The 25,470-nt window shown below is 44.5% G+C and overlaps 1 protein-coding gene across 1 annotated transcript in view; it reads left to right on the forward strand.

The window, feature by feature from the left end:
• The window catches only part of mgat4a (alpha-1,3-mannosyl-glycoprotein 4-beta-N-acetylglucosaminyltransferase A), a 273,579-nt gene that overhangs the window by 211,852 nt on the left and 36,257 nt on the right, over positions 1 to 25,470 (forward strand). The window contains exons 10-11 of the mRNA XM_033023224.1: positions 12,593 to 12,700; positions 19,746 to 19,939. Coding sequence (XP_032879115.1) covers positions 12,593 to 12,700; positions 19,746 to 19,939 — 302 coding nt within the window. The remainder of the gene's footprint in view (positions 1 to 12,592; positions 12,701 to 19,745; positions 19,940 to 25,470) is intronic.

Below are 25,470 nucleotides of genomic sequence, written 5' to 3' on the forward strand. Positions count from 1 at the left end.
GCTCGAAGGGCCGAATGGCCTACTCCTGCACCTATTTTCTATGTTTCTATATCTACCATATACTGTACCTTATACCATATATCTTTGTGTAAAAATTTGCTGCTCAGGATCCTATTAAATCTTTCTCCCCTCACCATAAACCTATGTCCTCTGGTTCTTGATTACGCTTCTCTGGGTAAACGACTCTGTCATGTACCCTATCCAGATCCAGATCCAGATCCATATATCCCATTATTCCCTGCACCTCCATGTGCCTATCTGGGCCTAGTCTGGGCTGCCCTCTGAAATGGTCCAGCAAGCCTTTCAGTTGAGGGCAATTAGACACTTACAATTAATGCAAGACAAGCAAATGCGACCCACATCCTCTGAATGAAGAAATAAACTGGTGCTTTTTATCCTACAAGTGGAGTGGTTGCCAAGTGAACCCGCAGCTCGGATGTCACGGTGTGGATGAGGTTGGTACGTTACCTGAGAGCAGGCCATTCCCTGTATTCCAAGATATCTTAACCTTACGGGTAAAAGTCAAGCCAGAACATTCACCGCTGAATACCATGAGTTCAACTGAGATTACAGATTAAAGGGGTCTTATTTTAACTCTAGATAGAGCTTCCATTTTGAACATCCATTTCACCCTCATTTTGTACATTTAAAGACATTTAGATGAGAGATACAGCATGGAAACACACCCTTCGGCCAACCTAGTCCACGGCAACCATCGATCACCCATTCACATTGGTTCTATGTTATCCACTCCTACCCACCAGGGACAATTTACAGAGGCCAATTAATTTAGAAACCTGCACGCCTTTGGGATATGGGAGGAAACCGGGGTGCCCAGAGGAAACCCATGCATTCACAGGGAGAACATGCAAACTCCACACAGACAGCACCTGAGGTCAGGATCCAACCCAGGTCTCTGGCATTGTGAGACAGCAGCTCTCACTGTGCTACAGTGTTGCCCCATATTTTGAAAACATTGTTAACCACAGGAGATGCTGTAAATTTATTTCCAAGGTATTAAGTTTAGTTTAGAGATACAGTGCGGAAACAGACCCTTTGGCCCATCGAGACCGCACTGACCAGTGATCCTCATACATTAATTGAATGGTAATAGGTAAATTGGATTGATTAAAGGCCAATAAATCCCCAGGGCCAGATAGGCTGCATCCCAGAGTACTTAAGGAAGTAGCCACAGATATAGTGGATGCATTAGTGATAATTTTTCAAAACTCTTTAGATTCTGGAGTAGTTCCTGAGGATTGGAGGGTAGCTAATGTAACCCCACTTTTTAAAAAGGGAGGGAGAGAGAAAACGGGGAATTACAGACCAGTTAGTCTAACATCGGTAGTGGGGAAACTGCTAGAGTCAGTTATTAAAGATGGGATAGCAGCACATTTGGAAAGTGGTGAAATCATAGGGCAAAGTCAGCATGGATTCATGAAAGGTAAATCATGTCTGACGAATCTTATAGAGCCTTTTGAGGATGTAACTGGTAGAGTGGATAAGGGAGAACCAGTGGATGTGTTATATCTGGACTTTCAGAAGGCTTTCGACAAGGTCCCACATAAGAGATTAGTATACAAACTTAAAGCACACGGTATTGGGGGTTCAGTATTGATGTGGATAGAGAACTGGCTGGCAGACAAGAAGCAAAGAGTAGGAGTAAACGGGTCCTTTTCACAATGGCAGGCAGTGACTAGTGGGGTACCGCAAGGCTCAGTGCTGGGACCCCAGCTATTTATGATATATATCAATGATTTGGACGAGGGAATTGAATGCAACATCTCCAAGTTTGCGGATGACACTAAGCTGGGGGGCAGTGTTAGCTGTGAGGAGGATGCTAGGAGACTGCAAGGTGACTTGGATAGGCTGGGTGAGTGGGCAAATGCATGGCAGATGCAGTATAATGTGGATAAATGTGAGGTTATCCACTTTGGTGGCAAAAACAGGAAAGTAGACTATTATCTGAATGGTGGCCGATTAGGAAAAGGGGAGATGCAATGAGACCTGGGTGTCATGGTACACCAGTCATTGAAAGCAGGCATGCAGGTGCAGCAGGCAGTGAAGAAAGCGAATGGTATGTTAGCATTCATAGCAAAAGGATTTGAGTATAGGAGCAGGGAGGTTTTACTGCAGTTGTACAGGGTCTTGGTGAGACCACACCTGGAGTATTGCGTACAGTTTTGGTCTCCTAATCTGAGAAAAGACATTCTTGCCATAGAGGGAGTGCAGAGAAGGTTCACCAGACTGATTCCTGGGATGTCAGGACTTTCATATGAAGAAAGACTGGATAGACTCGGCTTGTACTCGCTAGAATTTAGAAGATTGAGGGGGGATCTTATAGAAACTTACAAAATTCTTAAGTGGTTGGGCAGGCTAGATGCAGGAAGATTGTTCCCGATGTTGGGGAAGTCCAGAACAAGGGGTCACAGTTTAAGGATAAGGGGGAAATCTTTTAGGACCGAGATGAGAAAAAAAATTTTCACACAGAGAGTGGTGAATCTGTGGAATTCTCTGCCACAGAAGGTAGTTGAGGCCAGTTCATTGGCTATATTTAAGAGGGAGTTAGATGTGGCCCTTAAGAGATCAGGGGGTATGGAGAGAAGGCAGGTACAGGATACTGAGTTGGATGATCAGCCATGATCATACTGAATGGCGGTGCAGGCTCGAAGGACCGAATGGCCTACTGCCAACTAATTTCTATCTTTCTATGTATTAACACTATCGGACACACACTAGGGACGATTTACACTTACACCAAGCCAATTAACCTACATACCTGTCCGTCTTTGGAGTGTGGGAGGAAATCGAAGGTCTCGGAAAAAACCCACGTGGTCATGGGGAGAATGCACAAACTCCGTACAAAACCTGGGTCTCCGGCGCCGCAAGCGCTGTAAGGCAGCAAATCTACCGCTGCGCCACCGTTGCCGCCCACAGTTAACTTTGATTTAGGACACACTGAACAATTGTGACCCTAGTAGAGAACTTTGCAAACCCACCCCAGAAAGTCATGGCTATTTAATTATTTACTGAGAGCATGTCAGGATCAGAAATGATGCTCTTCTCCTGCCGGTGCTATTTGAAAGGAAATCCCAAAATGCGATCTGGCATTTTTATTCCATCTGTCATTTGGTGGGACCCCAGAGCACCAGCCCAGGCTGCCATGAGGGTTAAATGCTGCTCATAGCTCTACTGTGTAATAAAAATAGCCTGAAATCCTTTGCAGCTTGCAACTGACCTAGATGTTCGAAGTTATGTTTTAAATCAGGGAGCAGTCGGATTGGGTCACAAAACTCAATGTTTTACTTCCCATTAATTGGCCTTTCCTTTCCTTTCCCCTGGTTCTCCATGTTTAGTGTAGTTTAGAGATACAGCATGGAAACAGGCCCTTCGGCCCACCGGGTCCACACCGACCAGTGATTACCCTACATTAGCACTGTCCTATACGCGAGGGACAATTTACAATTGTCACCGAAGCCCATTAACCTACAAGCCTGTGCGTCTTTGGAATGTGGGAGGAAACCGGAGCACCCGGGGAAAACCCACGCAGTCACGGGGAGAACGTACAAACTCTGTATAGACAGCACTGCAGTCGGGATCGAACCTGGGTCCCTGGTGCTATAAGACAGAAACTCTACCGCTGCGCCACATTGCTGCCCCAAATTGCCTTTCAGTCAATCTGAAGGCATGGTCACCAAAGGTGAGGTAAAAAATATTAAGGATGCAAAGCAGACCAGAACTGAACACGTACAGGCTGTTCTGCTATAACACATATCTCCTCAGCATGAATTAAATATAACAATGTGAGTGATGAATTCTGGAATATTTGCATTATGTGGGTCGGATTGGTTATAACACGATTTCGACCATAATTCCCCATTTTCCTTTGGACCAATGCAATCTTTGTTAATTTAATTTGACATATCTTCAGAGACTCTTACTCCTATTTTATCTTTCCGGCCGATCCCTTAATTTTTCTTCCGATTAATCTCCGTACCATCCATTACAGCTTTTTATGTGCAACTCTGTGATGCAGGGACTACCGCAACAATTAGGAAACATTTAGACAGATACATGGATAGGACAGATTTAGAGGGATCGGGGCCAAATGCAGGCAGGTGGGACTAGTGTAGATGGGACATGTTGGTCGATGTGGGCAAGTTGGGCTGAAGGGCCTGTCTCCACTCTGTATGATGCTATGACTATGTAAAGACTGGGCTTTCATTACAAACCTATACCATCCTGTGATTCATTGCCTCAGGCCTGTACGTGGTGCAACTCCGTGAATGCTAACGTCCTCTGAAATGTGTTGGTTTGTCCTTGAGGCTGGAGAAATACGTGGCGGTGGGAAACTCTGAGGCGGATATAAAACCAATTGAAAGGAGCACGAGGGCTCGTTAGAGTTGATTGTATATGTATGGGTTCAGTTATTTAACGCGTCATTAAAATTTATGATGCAAATCCAGTTTCAGGCTTTTTGACTGCACGATAAAATCGATGTCGATTTTATTTAGTATCCCAGCCACCTGGCCATTATACCTGTGTGGAAATATTGGCAGCTCTTTTCATACAGGTGCTGCAAAATTATCAAGTATTTTTATTGGTATTTAAGAGTACCCAATGCTTCTTGCAAAACACTTTTTTTTATTTGTCTCCGAGTACACTGTACTCAAAACAATCAAATCATCATCAGTAGTGTTGATACCGACCATAAGTCTGCAGAATAACAAATCAAGCTAAGTCTTTATAATTATTTTGTGCACAGGAAGTCGTGGAAATGCCAGTGTTGGAGTAACTAGTCGGGTCAGGCAGCATCGGTGGAGTACAAAGATGAATGGCGTTTCAGGCTGGGACCCGAAATGTCGCCCATCCATGTTCTCCAGAGATGCTGCCTGACCCACTGAGTTAACTCCTGCACTTTGTGTCCTTTTACTTGAAATGACAGGTTTTTTTTTGCCAAGTCTTATTATGACCAGGAATTAAAGTTGAGTGTCGAATCAGTTATAGACCAGCATGAGTGAGGGAGGCAGATCTCTTTATGTGGTGGGCATCAATATGATACTATACGATACTATACGATGGAACTTTATTTAACCCGGGAGGAACAGTCATTAAACACAACAAGATACATGAAACATTAAAATAAAGTGACGAGTGCAAAGTCCAGGATTGAGCATGTGCAAAGATTTCGGGGGAGTGGGGGGGGGGAGTCAGTCTACCCCACGACAGAAGGGAGAAAAGTTGTACCACAGATGTTAATAATACACTCAATTTAAGAGTGTAACAGAGTTGGGTTAACAGATCTCCATGAGATGTACATCGTAATCCCAGCTATGTGGGGCAAAGGTTTGCATGGTCCATAATAGTAAGATTAAACGAGAACTTACCAGTTTGAAGTTTGATCTGTATTTTATGAGGAGTTACGATGAGGGATTACGTGGAGAACCCGCTCAGTGCGCAGGCGCGGCATACTTCCAAGCAGCGGTGTGGAATCACAGATAGACACAGTTATTTTGAAGTAAACATAGTAAAGATAAGGAGACATCAATTTATTAGTTTGATCCATATAATGAGGGTGGGAGCGGAGGGCACGTAATCCCTCATCGTAACTCCTCATAAAATACAGATCAAACTTCAAACTGGTAAATTCTCGTTTAATCTTACTATTTTACTTCGGAGTCACGTGAGTGACTACGTGAAGATTTCAAAGCTCTGATTTCAAACCGTGTAACAGTTTCATTTCACTCACTGCCGAAGTTCTTGAGGGAGGAAGTGTTATCGTAATGAACCAATGAGTCTATTTGTAGAAAAACACAATGGTATTTTTTAAACAATAACAACAAAGAATTAAGTTGCTCCCCTGGGCTTAAATTAAATATTTGCAGTTCGTAAATCTTTACTGCAAATAAACCAGGTTTTGCCAACGGCTTATTATAAAATTTCTGAACGGTCTTTTCCCTTCCCACCATCCTGCTGTAGCCAGGATGTGGTCTATAGGCATGTCCATTCTTTAGCCGTCGACATGGATGCTGCCCTGGTGGAATAAAATTTGTACATGTTAGTGTTTATCCCAGCAGTTTCTAGCACCTGCTTGAGCCATCTCGCAATGGTTTGGCTCGTACCCCACCATAAGGTTTTTGTGACTGACCCACAAGGCTTTTCATCTCCCTCGAATATTCTGGTTGTGTCTATGTAGGATAGTAGGTGGGTCATGGCACATAACCGTGGTTCTGGTGGGTAAGCCACGACTGGATTAGGTGTTCCTGGTCTGCTCTGTTTGACCAGTCGCTGGATAACGACAGATCTGGTCTGGAGCTGTGATCATGTTGTCCAGTCGCAATAGGTGTAGTGACTGGACCCTCTGAGCGGATACAAGTGCCATCAACATGAGCGTCTTTAGTGTAGCTTGCTCGAGGCCGGGGGATCTGGCTGGTGGCCATTCCCTGAGATATGTCAGGACCACACTGATATCCCAAATATGGGTATACCTGGGCTTAGGGCTTGATATTGTAAATGCCCTTCATCAGTTTTACCACCAGTGGATGGGATCCCATCGCCTGTTGTCCTGGCGCTGGTTTGAGATAAGCAGAAAGAGCACTCTGCGCTGTGTTGATGGCACTGTAGCTGATCCCTACATCGTGGTGTAGATGGCCAGGAACTCCAGTATGTTGGTGGCTGTAGCTGTTGCGTATGTTGTCCATGTTTCCTGGCAGTACTTCTCCCTTTTTTGATGCTGGTTAAGTACTGCCTCTTGGTGGATGTTCGAAGGGATGCCGACATGGTGGTGATGGTTTGTTTGGACAATCCCAGTTCCAGGTAAGGTCTGTTCAAACTTGCAACCCAGGCGTTTAATTTTCTCATGGCATGGGTGTTTAGCTTACCTGGTAGGTAAGTAGCTGATAGCCAAATATGTCTTTCGACATACCATTGCCAAATCATGTTGACCAATTTGTCGCATGATAATGATTTTATGCCACCCATATGGTTAATATAAGCCATCACCGTAGTATTTATCAATTTGTAACCGAACATGCAAGTGCTGCATATTAGATACATATGCTTTTAAACCATAAAAGGCGCCCAACATCTCTAGATAGTTAATGCCCAGTGTAAGTAGTAATGATGACTCTAGTTGAGTCCATCTACCACTTGTGCTGGATATGGAGTTAGTCGCTCCCCAGCCTTGAGCACTGGCATCTGTTTTGAATAACTAAAGTAGGGTTAGTGATAAAGATAGGGCTGAAACTATGCCAAACGTTTTCTGCCCACCACTGTAGCTCTGATATTGTTTCAGTGGGTAAGTTCATGACACGATCATAGTGACCTGTATGTCGTTTTATTGCCCGTACCTTTGCTCTCTGTAAATTTTTTGATAGTGCAAAGGTCCGAATTGTGTAGCCGGAAATGCTGCTACCATTTCCCCAATTACTCTTGCTACTTGTCGAATAGTTGGTCGCTCGTTGACCATTAATTTGTTGCATGATTGTGCTAATTCAACCATTTTTGCCTTTGGCAAGGTAACAGTCATATGGACTGAGTTAATTGTGAAGCCCAGGTAGTCCATGATAGTGGATGGCTTCAACTTAGATTTATCTGGATGTAGGACGAACCCCAGAGTTTCAAGGAGCTGTTTTGTAGCTGATACTGCTGCCACAGCCAATTCCATCGTTTTCCCTACTATCAGAATATCCTCCAGATATGCCATGACAATATGTTTTTGTTTTCTTAGTATTGCCATGGCTGGGTTCAATATTTTGGTGAATAATCTTGGGCTGAAGTTCGCCCATAGGGCAATGCTTTGTACCATCAAGATAAATTTTAGGTATCTGCGATGATCCTTGTATATGGGTACTAGATAGTAAGCATCTTTAAGATAAATGCTTGCCATGAAGTGTCCTTTGGAATTCAGTTGTTTGGCAGTAACATATGTCTCCATTTTGAAATGTATATACTTAACAAATTTGTTTAGTGATGTTAAGTCAATGATGATGCGACAGACACCATCTTTTTTGGTTTTAGTGAATATATTCGATACAAATTCCAAAGGTTCATGTTTGGTCTTTTCGATGACCCCCTTTGTGATAAGTCTCACCAGTTCAGCTTGTCCCTCATGTTTCTCTTTGACGGAGGGAGAAATACCCTTTGGGGCCATTGTTGAACTGGCGGCGTTTTTTCTGACATGAATTGTATTTTATATCCTGTAATGTTGTTGAGTATATACTTGTCACTCGTGACCATACCCCATGCTTCTTTAAACAAGTGTAATCTCCCCCCTGTTAATAAAGCACCCTTATTCTCTATATGCTGGTAGGGACCAGACCCACCTACCTCCATGGTTATTGGCGATTCTGTTTCTTCATTTTCCTGAAGATTTTGTTCTGACGTGCTGGCGATGTTGGGGGGAGGCGCATTTTCCAGAGGGTCCGCTGCGGGCCCTGACCTAAAAGATCTTTGGAGATAATGTGCGGACCCCAAGCGTTCACCAGTCCCATATTGCGGACGTCGACTGGTGGATGCCGTGGGGTGCTGCCGCTTGGGTATCGGAGGTCTTGGTTTGCTCGTCCCGGGGCCTGCCCTCATTAGGCCGAAGGTTTTGATGCTTCCTGCATCTCCTTCAGTTTTTTATTGAAATCTTTCCCAAATAGCAGCGCGTCCGTCTCCGCAGCTGGGGCTTTACACAAGCCAGCAAATTTGGGATTGAGGGCAGGTCTTATGTTTCCCTCCGGAGATTGTTGATCTCAAATTGTGTGGTACACATTAATGCCAGCACATCCTGCTGGCAGGTATCCATCTCCGTGGTCTCCACGGAACGAGCAAAGGCTGTGATGGCCGACGTCAGGCCTTAGGATCCGCTGTAGCTTGAGTTCTTGGGTCCGGATGTGTGACCCACATGCCCCCAGATTTGGCTGTTGACACTTTTTACTTTGAGGGCCTCACCGTTTTCTGGTGCTGTGTTGTTTCAGCACCTCAGCGAGCACCTTTTCCAGTAATGGTTGATGCTGGCCGCCATTCTTGGTTCCAGCGGTGCTCCAGCCCGTGGGGTTGCTACAAGCGGTCCATCACACCCAACAGCTCTTCATGTTCCTGCACCCCTGGCATACTCCCGAATTCGTCTGCCTGCCCCTGTTCCAGACCAGCCCAGCCCTGGTCACCAATGCTAGCCTCCAGTAATGAGGGAGCAGAGGGCAGTACATGAAGCACTGTGGAGGGGGTGCCTGACCTCCCTCCGCGAGAGCGCTCTTTCTGCGCATCTCGCTGGAGCTGCTCCAATTGCTGTTGGATGCAGCTCAGGCGGCTGTCTCTCCTCCATTTAGGTGGAGACATGTCCCCGTCCAACGAATCGGACGCCACCGGCCGGATGCCTGTTCGGATGGCTAGACATCCAGCCCGCAGTTCAGGCACTAGCGGGACTGGGCTCGGCGCGGTGATGGGGATAGCGGAGCGCCCGGTAATTGTTCCTACCGCCTTCTTCTGGAGCTTTTGTGCCTTGTAGTAGCGAGAGCGCCCCTCAAGCAGCGCGTCTCGCAGGCACCTGCTCCGTGAGCCGCTCCAGCGGCTCAGGCGGCTCTCTCTCCCCCCGTGCGGGTGGAGAGACGTCCCGTCCGACATCGGGAACACCTGCCGGATGCCTCTCGAGTGGCTATGCGTCCAGCCCGCTGCTCAGGTACTAGCGGGCTGGCCTCGGCACGGTGTCGGGGAATTACGGAACACCGGGTAACGCTCCTACCGCCTGTTGCTACCCCCCTCCCCAACGGGAAAACGGGGGACAGTTTTGTTCCAGAGCCTTTTTCTCTGCCTGTAAAAAACACAAGCAGAAAAAGGCTCACCTGTAAAAGAAAACCTGACCTCAGGGTACTCACCTGACGGTCCGGTTCATTCTGTAACGGGAGAGCCTGACTCCCGTGGCAGCCGCTGTTGCACTGCTGGCGTAATGCCGCGCCTGCGCACTGAGCGGGTTCTCCACGTAGTCACTCACGTGACTCCGAAGTAAAATTACTCTCCACTCTACCAGACATTTGACATGCAAGCTCCACTACTGAGGTTTGAGTACATTTACATTGAAAATCCAGGACAATGTTGCAGAAGCATTGATAAGTAAACTGATCTGTTTTCTAGTTGGATGATGTAAATCTCCCTTGACACTCTTTTGAAGATCAGAGAATTGTTCACATTTTCCCAGTCCATTTTTATCAGCCCTTTTTTTAAATGACCAGAATAAGTGGCTGTTGGAGGGAGCAAATTCGCTGGCAATTTTCTGACTTGGTAATATTTACCACCCTTCAGAAAGTACTTTGAAATGGGCCTGTCCCACTTAGGGGACTTTTTAGGCGACTGCAGGAGACTATGCAGTCGCCGGGGTGGTTGCCGGGGTGGTTGCCGGGGAGTCGCCTTCATGGTCGTGAGGAGTTCCCGCATTCTGGGAACTAGTCGCGGCCTCATTATGGTCGCATTGAATTTTCAACATGTTGAAAAATTAGCGGCGACTAGAATGAAGCCGCCATGGAGAGTAGCCAGAATTCTCGAGCCGTAGGTGGGTCGCCAGGAGGTCCTAGGGCGGTCGAAGGTTCTCGGAGGTTCTCGTAGGTTGTAGCCGGTGCTGACCGGTGAATTTCATTGGCTCATTGGGAATAAAAAAGGTACGTTTTCAGAACCAAGGGTAATCGACCGGTAATGTTAAATGTCCGCTGAGCTTCACAGCCGTGTATGTATGGCTTGTTAAAAGTTGTCTCCACTCCTTCTTCTCCCTTCTCCCCCCCCTCTTTTAAACGACTTACCATACACTGTGCTTTTGCTGTCTTTTTACAGCGCCAATCTTCCTGTTCATCGCGGTGTGTGTCTGTATCACCTTGGCTTTGCTCCATGTGAATTTCTTAGACAGCTCTCCCCTCGCTTGCCCTGTCCCCCGCCTGCATAACTGGCTAGTGAAGGAAGTGATGTGTGTGTGTTCCACTCTGACAGTCGCCCCGTTCCAGTTGCCGGTTTTTCAACTTGACAGTGGCCAGCAGTCCTCTGAAAAAATCGCCTAAGTGGGACAGGCCCATTAAAGTACTTTTGGGAATTTTAAAGGTCATAGAGTTATAGAGCTTGGAAATTTGCCCTTCAGCCGAACTTACCCATGTCAACTGAGATGCCACATCTACACTAGTCAATCTATTGCCACATCCCTCTAAACCCTTCCTGTCCATTTACCTGTCCGAATGGTATTTTTAAATGTACAGCTAGTATCTGCCTCGGCAATCTCCTCTGGCAGCTTGTTCCATACACCAACCCACAGGTTCTTAATTCCCCTTCTCTTGGTGAAAGACTCATACATTCACCCTATCTATTCCCCTCATGATTTTATACAATTCTATAAGATCACCCATCAGCCTCCTGCGCTCCAATGAATACAGTCCTCGCCTGCCCAACCTCTCCCTGTAGCTCAGATCCTCAAGTCCTGGCAATATCCTCGTAAATCTTCTCTGAACTCTTTCCAGTTTAACAACATCCGCCGATAGTGATGTTTCAGAAGCTTTTAGGCATGCACAGTTCCTTCCTACACATTCGCCGTGAAGATCCTGTCCTGGTTCGACTTCCCAAATGCAGCACCTCGCACTTATCTGCATTAAATTCCATTAACTATTCCTCAGCCCACTTGCCCAGCTTAGTCAAGATCCTGCTGTGACAAAGATGCTGTATAAATGTAAGGTTTTTTTTTAACATGGGGCTGCAATGGCTCCAGAACTAATTGAGATGGGTTGTTGTTGGCCACTTCCAACCAATGAAGAAACAACTCTCAATTTCAGTTTTGTTCTATTTCTTCCAACTAAATTTAATCCAATTTGCTGTCCCCCCCTCCCCCCAATGAATTATGTAACTTTCTCCTCTAATAAACTCTCTTGTGGTGCCAATCCTTTCTACTGCAAACAACGCATTAACAAAGTTGTTCTTTGTTCACCTCCATGCAGGCGTTTGAGGTGAAATGGTCACATTGTTTGGGCTAAATACAATTAAATATTGAAACTGGGAAATGGCCAACTCAGTTCTCTAGCTCTAAATATAAAATATTATAAATATATATAAATATAAAAATATTTTTTTTTGCATGCTTTTAATCGCAATGACATACTTTTGGTCCCCTAATTTGAGGAAGGACATTCTTACTATTGAGTGAGTGCAGTGTAGGTTCACCAGGTTCATTTCTGGGACAGGCTAGATGCAGGAAAAATGTTCCCAATGTTGGGGGAGTCCAGAACCAGGGGTCACAGTTTAAGAATAAGAGGTAGGCCATTTAGGACTGAGATGATGAAAAACGTTTTCACGCAGAGAATTGTGAATCTGTGGAATTCTCTGCCACAGAAGGCAGTGGAGGCCAATTCACTGAATGTTTTCAAGAGAGAGTTAGATAAAGCTCTTAGGGCTAACGGAATCACGGGATGTGGGGAGAAAGCAGGAACGGGGCACAGATCTTGGATGATCAGCCATGATCATATTGAATTGCGGTGCTGGCTCGAAGGGCTGAATTGGCTGCTCCTGCACCTATTGTCTATGTTAACCTTTGCCCGGAGCATTTGTTAAGAGGGAATAACCATTGTTTTACTTGCACTTACAGAAACACTGCGAGCGGCAAAAGTCTAACATCAGGATTCGCTTCAGACCGTCCCTTTTCCAGCATGTTGGATTGCATTCGTCATTGGCGGGCAAGATCCAGAAGTTGACGGTGAGCACCATTTAAAACTGTTTCTCGTGACATTCACCCATTAGGATCACCTGAAGGGGAACGTGATAACTGTTAATTGTGTGGTTTCGTTGAGTTTTTCCTTCGCGGTTCAAATGTAATTTCCTCCCCTTGCGTAGGTTTTTAATACTCTGGTACCAGCATGGATAGACAGTCAGAGCTCCAGACTGCTCTGTCTCAATCCACTTGAACTGTATTGGGTCCAGAGGGACTTCTTCAGTTCTAAATTCTGGATCAATTCTGATGCAGAAAGACACTTCAGGGATGATAGCATTCCACAATAGGCATTGAAAACCAAACATTTCCTCATGAGAGAGAAACAGGATATTTCGCCCCATCGAATGTGTGCTGGCCCATTGAATGGTATGGCACATGAGCATGTCCTTCAGTGCTGAACGTGATGTCAAGTTAAACTGATCTCAACTACCTGTACATGATCCGTATCCCTCTACTCTTTGCATTTTCAATGTGCCTGCCTAAAAGCTTCTTAAACATCACTAACATCACATCACTAACATCAAATAGAGAGAGTACAGAGGAGATTTACTAGAATGTTGCCTGGGTTTCAGCAACTAAGTTACAGAGAAAGGTTGAACAAGTTTGGTCTTTATTCTTTGGAGCGCAGAAGGTTAAGGGGGGACTTGATAGAGGTCTTTAAAATGATGAGAGGGATAGACAGAGTTGACGTGGATAAGCTTTTTTCATTGAGAGTAAGGACGATTCAAACAAGAGGACATGATTTGAGAATTAAGGGACAGAGGTTTAGGGGTAACATGAGGGGGAACTTCTTTACTCAGAGAGTGGCAGCTGAGTGGAATGAGCTTCCAGTGGAAAGTGGTGGAGACAGGTTCGATTTTATCATTTAAAAATAAATTGGATAGGTATATGGGCGGTAAAGGAATGGAGGGTTATGGTCTGAGTGCAGGTAGATGGGACTAGGTGAGAGTAAGTGTTCGGCACGGACTAGATGGCCTGTTTCCGTGCTGTAATTGTTATATGGTTATATGGTTATAGTATGTACCTACACCACCATCTCTGGCGACACATTCCAGGCCCCCACCACCCTTTGTTTATTTTATTTTAAAGAAACATCATGGAAACAGGCCCTTCGGCCCACCGAGTCCACTCCAACCAGCCATCACCCGTACACTAGGTCTATCACACAACCTAAGGACAATTTACAGAAGCCAATTAGCCTACAAACCTGCACGCCTTTGGAATGTGGCAGGAAACCGGCGCACCCGGAGAAAACCCACACTGTCGCGGGGAGAACTTACGAACTCCGTATAGATAGCAGCCATAGTCAGGATCGAACCCGGATCGCTGGCGCTGTAAGGCAGCAAGTCGACGCTGTGCCACTGTGTCGCCCTCTGGCTGTGGCGGACTGGGTCTAAAAATATTGGTTGCCAGGAGACAAAGGGGGCCCACTTCATCAGGGGCCCACTTGCCATCAGGCAAGCTGACACCCTGGCCAGTCCGCCACTGCCCCCTGGTAAAAAACACACGCCCCACTCATCTCCATCAAACTTTCCCCCTCTTACCGTAAACCTATGCATCATGGGGAAAAAGTATTCCTCACTAATTTTCCACGTAACCTATTCTCCCCACACACCCATCAACTCACCCCACACCCCTAGACTATGCTACTCACCTCCACACTTTGCAGTGGTCAATTTGCAATGGGCAATCAATCTGTCAACTCAGATGTCTTTCTTATGTGGGACAAAACGAGGGGAAATCCACAGAGGAAATTCTGTGCCCGGCACTGGAGGTGGGGATTGAATCTGGGTTACTGGAGCTGTGCGGCAGCAGCTGTGCCATCTGTCCAAACCGTGCGGCCCTTTGGGTTTACTTGAGCTATAAATCAAGCTAAGTGATATTGTCCGGTGAAACGTAGGAAGGAAGGAAGGAGATAAAATTGGAAAATAACTGAAATGTAAGGAATGACCTCATGCATCCTTCATAATAAATTTCAAAACCTTTATCACACCGCAGTGGGATCTGTTCAATTGAAAGGTGCTGAACACACAAAGGATTCCCAAGTTGTCATCAACAGTGAGCTAGTTGAGAATCTGGTATAAATGTAGTCAAGTCAAGTCACATTTATTTCTATAGCACATTTAAAAAACAACTCTCGTTGGCCAAAGTGCTTTACATTTGTTATAAGAAAAGTATAAACAAACAAACTATATACATATAGCCCTCGCTCAGTGGACGTCAGGAAAGGCTTGGGAGTATAGATAAGTTTTTAGTCTTGACTTAAAGGAGTCGATGGAGGGGGCAGTTCTGATGTGAAGGGGGATGCTGTTCCACAGTCTAGGGGCTGCAACCGCAAAGGCGCGGTCACCCTAAGCTTATGCCTAGACCGCGGGATATTCAGCAGGCCCAAGTCGGCCGATCTGAGGGACCTGGAGGTGGAGTGGTGGGTGAGAAGACTTTTCATATAGGAGGGGGCAAGCCCATTGAGGGCTTTGTAGACATAGAGGAGGGTCTTGAAATGTATACGGAACCGCACAGGGAGCCAGTGGAGAGAGGCCAGGATCGGGGTGATGTGGTCCCTTTATCGGGTGCCCGTCAGGAGTCTCGCTGCGGCGTTTTGGACCAGTTGCAGGCGGGACAGGGAAGATTGGCTGATGCCAGTGTAAAGAGAGTTGCAGTAATCTAGACAGGAGGAGATAAATGTGTGGATGATCTTTTCGAGGTCATCAAAGTGGAGGAATTGTTTTATTTTAGCTATCGTCCGAAGCTGAAAGAAGCTAGCTTTTCCCACGGCATTGACTTGTTTGTCCTCACTAATGACCAGATTTGCTCGACAGTCAATGGAAAGGGGTCAGTGTAGATGGTCTAGGCGGCATTCATAATGGTTGGTATTAGTATATATGGGTATGGGGAAAAGGCAGGAGAATGGGGTTAGGAGGGAGAGATAGATTGGCGGAGTAGACTTGATGGGCCAAACGACCTAATTCTACTCCTATCACTTATGACCTTATATTTGTCATGTGTGCCGTGATATAGTGAAAGATATTTTGTGCGCTATCCAGGCCATACAAGACTACATCAGTTAGAGCGAAAGGAAAAATATACGGCAAAATATAGTGTTGCAGCTATTGTGAAAGTGCAGATTGACAAAAAGTGCAAGGCCTGCAATGAGGTAGATTGGAAGATCGGGAATTCAGCTATAAGCATGCAAGAGGTCCATTCAATAATCTGCTAACAGTGGAGAAGAAGCTGTTCTTGAATCTCATGGTACATGTTTTCAACCTTTTGTATCGTCTTCCTAACAGGAGAGAGGAGGAGAGAGACTGACCTGGGAGTGAGTGGTCTTTGTTTATGTTGGCTGTTTTGCTGTGGCAGCGTAAGGTATATTTAGAGTCGTAGTGTGATACAGTGTGTAAACAGGCCCTTCGGCCCAACTTGCCCACACAGTTAACAATGATAAATGGAGATAGGAGGTGGGGGGGCGTGGGAAACTGGTTTGTGTCATTGACTAGACTATGTCCACAACTCGCTGCGATATCTACTGGTCTTGGGCCGAGTTGTTGCCTAACCAAGCTGTGATGCGATGCTCTCTTTGGTGCATCAGTTGTAATTGGCGAGGATCATTGGAGACTTGATGAATTTCTTTAGTCTTCTGAGGGCAGAGAGGTGTTGGTGTGCTTTCTTGACCATAGTATCATTGTGGTTGGACATGAACAAATTCTTGGTGATATTGACACCTTGGAATTTGAAGCTCTCAACCATCTCCACTTCAGCACCATTGATTGAGACTGGGGAGTGTTACACTACCTTGCTCCCTGCCGTCGATGACCTGCTCCTTCATTTTGCTGACGTTGGGAGGGGAGGGGAGAGTTAGTTGTCTCCGCATCATACTATTAAACCATCCATCTATACTTGTCATTGTGTGAGATCCGGCCCAATATGGTGGCGTCATCTGTAAACTTGTATATGGAGTTGGGAAACACAGTGAAGATAGATGCAAAAAGCTGGAGTAACTCAGCGGGACAGGCAGCATCTCTCGAGAGAAGGAATGGGTGACGTTCCGGGTTGAGATCCTCCAGCTTTTTGTGTCTATCTTTGGTTTAAACCAGTATCTGCAGTTCCTTCCTACACATCAGGAAGTACAGTCCTGAGTGTGTTGGGAATAATATAGTAAGGTGCCGAGAACACAGCCCTGTGATACACTGGTGTTACAAATTATCGTGGCGGATATTTTGTTGCAAATCCTTACTGATGGCCGTATATGGGTCAGGAAGTGAAGGATCCAGTTGCAGAGCGATGTGCTGAGTCCTTCTAGATCCAAGGATTTGTAGATGATAGCAACGTTTAAGAAACACTTAGGCAGGGACACGGATAGGACAGGTTTAGAGGGATATGGGCCAAACACAGGCAGGTGGGACTAGTGTAGATGGGGCATGTTGGCCGGTGTGGGTAAGTTGGGCTGAAGGGCCTGTTTCCACGCTGTAAGACTCTCTGACTCCATGATTCCCTATGATTCTGGTTGGAATTGTGATATTGAAGGCAGAGCTATTGTCAATAAATAGGAGTCTGACGTAGATGTAGCAGCAGCTTTTCATATCTTTCGGGTAATTAGCACCCTAGCCGCTATTTGGATGAGAATGGTTGAAGGGGGTGTCTTCTAAACACATGTGAGCTCACTCACAGAGACCTTCAGATCTTCTTCTCAGATATGGCTTCAAACAGTCTTTTGATGAATAAATGCTTTATTATTGATAGTAAGATACATCTAAGTTTCTTCCGACTCGTTACTGCAATCTTCTTCGAACTCCAGTTTATTACTTTAGACATTAGGAAAACTCCTCGTGTCTCCGTAACACTGACATGGTCGAAGGATTGACCTTCCCCATGGTCTCTCCAAACTAATCTAAAAAACTAGACTTCTGCGCAAGCATCTAAGCTCCAAACACGCCCAAAAACACGTCATAAATCCCACCCACAATATAACGGGCAGTCTAAAATTTAAAGGCACATGCCATCCTCAATGAAATGCAAAACAGGCCAAATGGCCACTATAGCAGATGTTTTGTTATCCAGATGTGCCAGGGATGAGTGTGGAGCCAGGGAGCAGGCGTCTGTCCTGGATCTGTTGTGGCTGGTGGCGAATTGCCGTTGATCAAGGCTGTCTGGGAGGCTGGAGTCAATGTGCGCCATGACCAGCCTGTCGAAGCACTTCATCATTGCACTGTCTTGTATAGTTTGGGAAGTATTAGTTATCATGCTTCACTTGTTCTGCCAGATTAGTGTAAAATAAACATGACATTTAGTCTAATCAAAAAGACTGACCTTGAATGTGGTCCATTTTTAACTATGTTGTGAATCCAGCTATGTAAATATAGTTTAAACTTAATTAAACTATGAACAGGAGGAAGAAAATGTGCCATTGCCGTACAAAAATCCACATGCCTATTTCCCTCTGTTCAAAATATTTTGACAATTTCATATTTACTCCTGATTGTTAAAATAATGAAGTGAAGTTCCCAAGTTGGCTCCTCGCCTCTGCTCTTTGTGGCACCATGAAGCCTGTTGATAGACTACCTTTATAGTGGCCGCTTTTCCAACCAATGCAGCTGCTGGTTCTTCATGCTGGCGTTCCTCTGGAATTATCTGGATGGGGATCCACCCCAACCCATTGCTGGTGATCTTTGCATTCTCAGTAAATCCTCGAACCTCATCTACTGCATTCGGTACTCCTGGTGTGGCCTCCTTTACATCGGTGAGACACCCATACACTCTGCGACTCTTCATAATTCCATAAGTCATAGGAGCCGAATTGGGCCATTCGGCCCATCAAGTCTACTCCACCATTCAATCATGGCGGATCTCGCTCACCCTCTCAACCCCATTCTCCTTGCTTGGCACTTTGGCAAGGTTATTAGATGGTTGGCACTCCTCAGGGTAATATATTTAACACACGTGGCAGAAAAAATCAGACGGTAAGTGGAGATTGTTGGGTCAAGGCTTTCAGTTGGGTCAAGGTTTATATCTTTATGATAGGTTTAAAAGTAAACGCGGGCAAATGGGACTAGCTTAGATGGGGCATGTTGGTAGGCGTATAGACAAGTTCGGCTGAAGGGCATGTTTCCATGTTCTTTGACCCTATCTGAATGTTTGAAATGCTCACCCAAAATTGAAAGCCAGACCATTATTTATTCTTCAGTACATTTGCTGATGTCAAACATTAAAGTTATGAACTCCTCCATTGCCGATCGGCCTTGTTTGTCGACCCATAGTGGGTGACCGTGACTGTAAATACAGAACTTGAAAAGGCCGAGCAAAAGCACAGAGAACAAATTCCAAAAATCAATAGATTGTGGCTCAGTTAATAATAAACCATCTGAGGTTGGCATCCTCTCCTTGATGTTTGCCATTTTGCAATGTCCCACTGACCCTCCTTCCTCTCAGTGTAGACATTTTCCAATCGATCACCAAGAAAATTATTTGTAATTTGCTTGGGTGGATTAGAACTGTCGTGAAATAGCATGATTTGCAAAAGTTAAGGAATGTTTAAAATGTTAAGCATAAAAATTCAGTAAAAGTGTTTTTAGTTTTTATATATTGCAAACCTACTTTTTTGATACAATACAATACAACTTTATTTATTCCAGAGGAAAACTGGTCTGCCACTGGTCCAAAGATACAGTTACAAGGCATTGAGAGTATCATGTGCATTATAATAATAATAATGACATTGAAGTGACCAGTTGTTGCACAGCACATGATCATAAGATCATTAGTGATAGAAGCACAATTAGGCCATTCGGCCCATCAAGTCTACTCCGCCACGGCTGATCTATTTCTCCCTCCTAATCCCATCTTCCTGCCTTCTCTCCATAGTCCCTGACACCCCGTACTAATCAAGAATCTATCTATCTCTGCCTTAAAAATATCCACTGACTTGGTCTCCACAGCCTTCTGTGGCAAGGTATTCCCCATGTAAATGTAATATGTATCGTGCTTTTGATTGTTTTCTAACTTCACTATTGTTGGTGGCGGGGGCTTCTCTCCTTAGGATAAAGATTTCATGAAGCCTTTACTTCACAAAATGCACGTCAATCCGTCGGCAGAGGTTTCGACCTCGCTGAAAGTTTACCAAGGACATACGTTGGATAAGGCGTACCTGGGAGAGGACTTCTTCTGGGGCATCACACCTGTCGCTGGTGACTATATTCTCTTCAAATTTGACAAACCATTGAACATAGATAGGTGAGTCACCATTTTACGATTATAGAGCTTTCTGTTAGCAGCCTTGGTGATTTTCGTCTCCCTAAGTAGGATGCAATGGTACAGAAAAAATGTTAACATTTCATCAGTTATGTGATCTTTCTATTAGGCCAGGTTGTTCTGTTCCTGGTCTCTGCCTGTACTTGTCGGGGTCTTTCCCATTGCAGAAGCTGGCCCTTCTCACCCGAGGAGCATCCCGCAAAATGGAGAGTCCTCTGAGAAGTGACTAGGCCGTAGGCAGGGCACTCCCATCACAGTGTGGCTCCAGTCCAAAGATTTTCAGCACATCCCAAATGACCCTGATAATCAGAGACATATCTATTCACCACAGTTGAAAAAAGATTTTAAAAATAACTAAAAACACCTTGAAATACGGACAATTGAAAACAATGTAAAATGTCCAATGTCTCCCTACTAGAACACCAAAGTTTAGTTAGAAAGTATTTTTCCTTAATGTTCTTATAATGTCAAGTTAGGTGCACCAGAGTACAAAGGTAGAGTTTATATATTATGAAGATCAACATACTGCAATGTAAATATAATGAATGTGCTTTCGAATTTATCTCAACCATGGAACACAGGAATACAACAGTACAGCACGAGTACAGGCCCTTCAACCCATCGCCTGTGATTCCATAATGCTAATATAAACTGCGCATCTGCCTGCACATGGTCCATATCCCTCCTTCCAGTCTGAAGAACAGTCCTGACCCCAAAACATCATCCGTTCATTCCCTCCACAGATGCTGCCTGAGTTTAAGAACTGAAACAAAAAAAATCACGTGTGCAAAATTCCAAAAGGCTAAATAAAGGGCCTTGTGTAACTGCAGTCTCCCGAGCTTTCATTGACTAAAATGAGTAATAAAAACAGAAGGGCGGCACAGTGGCACAGCGGTAGAGTTGCTGCCTTACAGCACCAGTGACCCGGGTTCGATCCTGACAACGGGTGCTGTCTGTACGGAGTTTGTACGATCTTCCCGTGACCGCATGGATTTTCTCCGGGTGCTTCGGTTTCCTCTCACATTACAAAGACTAACAGGTTTGTAGGTTAATTGGCTTTGGTAGGCTGTAAAATTGCCCCTAGCGTGTAGGATAGTGCTCGTGTACGGGGTGATTGTCGGTCAGCGTGGACTCTGTTTACGCACTGTATTTCTAAAGTCGAAGAAAATGCTGGAGATACTCAGCAGGTCAGGCAGCATCTATGGAGAGAGGTCATCGGATGAAACACTAACTCTCTTTCCCTTTCTGCAGATGCTGTGTGACTTGTTAAGTTTCTACAGCTGTTTCTCTATTTATTTCTGATTTCTAGCAGAGTTGTTTTTTGTTGCTTTTTGGTTATTTTGTATTATCATTACGTAGAATGTTATTGTACAGAATGAGTCATTTGGTCCAATGATGTTTACACCTTTTAACAAGTCTCTCCTATAAATGTTTCTGTACTCCAGTTTCCCATCAAATATATATCAATAGGAATTGCTTCAGTTTTTCAATTAACTAATGAGATAAAATGTTCGAGCCACAGAATAAAGAGATTTAAAGTGAATTGGATTTATTGGGATGCAAATTGTACCGGTGAGCCTTAGATCTGCGCTTCTTATCAAAAATCTCTTATCAAATCTCTGGATAATCTTAAAAGCCGCAGTAAGGTTCCCCTACAATCATCTGAGAGGTTAAAGTCCAAAAAGTCGACAACGTGTAGAGAACAAAGTGTGATTAAGACCTTCTGTTAGTTGCAAAGGCAGAGTGAAAAAGAATGCCAGCCTCGTTGGATATGAGAAAGAATAGTTCCTCAAATAGATCTAGAAACAAGGATGAGAGGCTAAATTGGCTGGGTTTGGAAAGGCGACCCTTCATTCGTTGTCCCGTTGTAAGCCATGTTTAACTCGTTCTCCGCAGCTTCCTCTCTGAACTCCACGACCTTTCTATTCATACTTCACACACTATAGTTAACTCCAGAAGGTCCTGTCGTTTAGAGAGGGAGCTGCAAGGAACACGGTTACTGCTGGACTAAGATAGAGGAGTCATCTTTCTGTCTCTGATCTTGTTTTCCTGCAACAGACATCACATGTTCTAACGTGTTGTTATTTGTTTTTTTTTAACTTCTATCCCACTGATATATTTTGGTCTGTAATATTGAAGCAGCTTCCTATATCTAAATTTGGATATATTTTTATTGGTTTCAAATTTTTTTTAAAGCACATCCCCGCATAGACCTGGGGCCACTCTACATGTCACTCTATTAAGATGTACGAGAAGATAATGTTTACTTATCCTAGACTGTTTTTAATACAATATTGTGAATCAGACTCTGCTAAAGATAAATGAGAAATATTTTTGCAATCTCTTCAGCTGTCTGCCAGACACTATTCCTGAATAATGAGAGCCTTTTGAAGCATCGCAATGTTGGTTTTGTTGGGTTTATTTATCTCTGTCAATATGATTGCTCATACAATTCCAAAACAACTTTTATATAACCAAGTCACATTGGAAAATGTATTCTTCAAGTTTACATTATGAAGTGGAGAACCATATATAATGACCACTCTGCCACTGACAATCCCCTTGCTGGCAGAGCAACTCTATTGGTCATAGAGTCATAGAATGATACCGTGTAGAAACAGGCCCTTCGGCCCAACTTGCCCACACCTGCCAACCTGTCCCAACTACACTAGTCCCACCTGCCTGCGCTTAGTCCATATCCCTCCAAACATGTCCTATCCATGTACCTGTCTAACTGTTTCTTAAATGTTGGGACAATCCCAGTCTCTTGCCGTAGAGGGAGTACAGAGAAGGTTCACCAGACTGATTCCTGGAATGTCAGGATTTTCAAATGGAGAAAGACTGGATAGACTCGGCTTGTACTCACTAGAATTTAGAAGATTGAGGGGGGATCTTATAGAAACTTACAAAATTCTTAAGGGGTTGGACAGGCTAGATGCAGGAAGATTGTTCCCGATGTTGGGGAAGTCCAGAACAAGGGGTCACAGTTTAAGGATAAGGGGGAAATCTTTTAGGACCGAGATGAGAAAAACATTTTTCACACAGAGAGTGGTGAATCTCTGGAATTCTCTGCCACAGAAGGTAGTTGAGGCCAGTTCATTGGCTATATTTAAGAGGGAGTTAGATGTGGCCCTTGTGGCTAAGGGGATCAGGGGTTTGGAGAGAAGGCAGGTACAGGATACTGAGTTGGATGATCAGCCATGATCATATTGAATGGTTGAAGGGCCGAATGACCTACTCCTGCACCTATTTTCTATGTTTCTATGTTTCTATGTTTCAACTACCTCGTCTGGCAGCTTGTTCCATACACCCACCACCATTTGTGTGAACAAGTTACCCCTCGGATTCCAATTAAATATTTTCCCCTTCACCTTCAACCTATGTCCTCTGGTCCTCCATTCCCCTAATCTAGGCAAGAGATTCTGTGCATCTACCCGATCTATTCCTCTCATGATTTTATACACCTCTATAAGATCACCCCTCATCCTCCTGCACACCAAGGAATAGAAACCCAGTGTTGCAAGAGCTACCGGGTGTAACATAGAAACATAGAAACATAGAAATTAGGTGCAGGAGTAGGCCATTCGGTCCTTCGAGCCTGCACCGCCATTCAATATGATCATGGCTGATCATCCAACTCAGTATCCCGTACCTGCCTTCTCTCCATACCCTCTGATCCCCTTAGCCACAAGGGCCACATCTAACTCCCTCTTAAATATAGCCAATGAACAGGCCTTGACTACCCTCTGTGGCAGAGAGTTCCAGAGATTCACCACTCTCTGTGTGAAAAAAGGTTCTTCTCATCTCGGTTTTAAAGGATTTCCCCCTTATCCTTAAGCTGTGACCCCTTGTCCTGGACTTCCCCAACATCGGGAGCAATCTTCCTGCATCTAGCTTGTCCAACCCCTTAAGAATTTTGTAAGTTTCTATAAGATCCCCCCTCAATCTCCTAAATTCTAGAGAGTATAAACCGTCTATCCAGTCTTTCTTCATAAGACAGTCCTGACATCCCAGGAATCAGTCTGGTGTACCTTCTCTGCACTCCCTCTATGGCAATAATGTCCTTCCTCAGATTTGGAGACCAAAACTGTACGCAATACTCCAGGTGTGGTCTCACCAAGACCCTGTACAACTGCAGTAGAACCTCCCTGCTCCTATACTCAAATCCCTTTACTATGAAAGCCAACATACCATTCGCCTTCTTCACTGCCTGCTGCACCTGCATGCCTACTTTCAATGACTGGTGTACCATGACACCCAGGTCTCGCTGCATCTCCCCTTTTCCTAGTCAGCCACCATTTAGATAATAGTCTACTTTCCTGTTTTTGCCACCAAAATGGATAACCTCACATTTATGGATAACCTCACATTTAAGATCGGGTCAGAGCTCAAAATACGCAGAAACCATTTCACAAGTTGTGCCTTAATTTGCCAAGTTCTGGAACGCTCAGCTTGCAGTGGAAACCATCCACCTCACATAGCCCACAGCAAGCCATGTTAATATTTTACATTTGTCCTTGATCATTGGGGCAAGGCATGAGCGATGAATCTCCTGGGCTATGTTCTTCACCAAAATAAGGTTTTCTTTCTTGTCTTTGGGGGGGGGGGGGTGATAATGCAAACTGTTCTGCCAGAATGTCTTTGTGAACTTCTCTGTAGTCTGTTCTGATGGTAAAATGTTTTGTTAGTCGTTTTTTTTTACCTTCTTGGTATAGAAAATTTGAATGTGGAGCTAGAACATGAGATGTGAAATTTGTGACCTAGATTCTAGTGGGAGATTTATAGGGATTTCTTGAGGATTTTGGAGCACAGTTATCCTAATTATTTGGACTTCTGACTCGAGCCAAGAAATGGGCATGAGAAATACTTCAAGTCTGCATTATCCGCTTGGCACTGTTTAATTTGACGTAAAAGGTGGTTTGTTCAAAATGAACTTAACTAAATGGCAACACTCGCACACATCAATCAATGAAGTTCTCTACTGAACTCCTTTTACTTTTATTATAGTGCTTGGGCCTTTAGTCTCTTCACTCAATTCCTTTTATCTTTATTATAGTGCTTGCAATGTTTGTCTTTGGTCAATTTTACTGTAATTGCAGTGTGCTGTTTTTAGTAGGGAGACAGAGGAGAAAAGCAGTCAAGGCATGTGTTCTATCAGGCATTGTGAGGCGCTGCCATCTAGTGGCAAATTCTGAAAGTGCCAGAAAAAAGTGTGCAACGAAATATGGGTAGATCGGCTGTAAGTCATGTTTCCACAACATAAACTGTATATAACACGAGTAATGAGTTAGGGAATATTATTTGTATTACCTAGACCAAAGTGGTTCTAGCGTGATTTCCATCGGGAATTAGAGAACTACACAAACGTTACTTTGGAAATTAACAAGAAGAAAAAAATCTGTCTTAGATTTAAATGGTATTGGGGGGGGGAATACTGTTTGCATGTAACCTCCCCACAGCAATTAGACACATGGGAGATCATCAATAATGTTCATGTAATCGCTTCTCTAGAC

This window comes from Amblyraja radiata, chromosome 6 (assembly GCF_010909765.2).
Source record: "Amblyraja radiata isolate CabotCenter1 chromosome 6, sAmbRad1.1.pri, whole genome shotgun sequence".
Taxonomy (NCBI): domain Eukaryota; kingdom Metazoa; phylum Chordata; class Chondrichthyes; order Rajiformes; family Rajidae; genus Amblyraja; species Amblyraja radiata.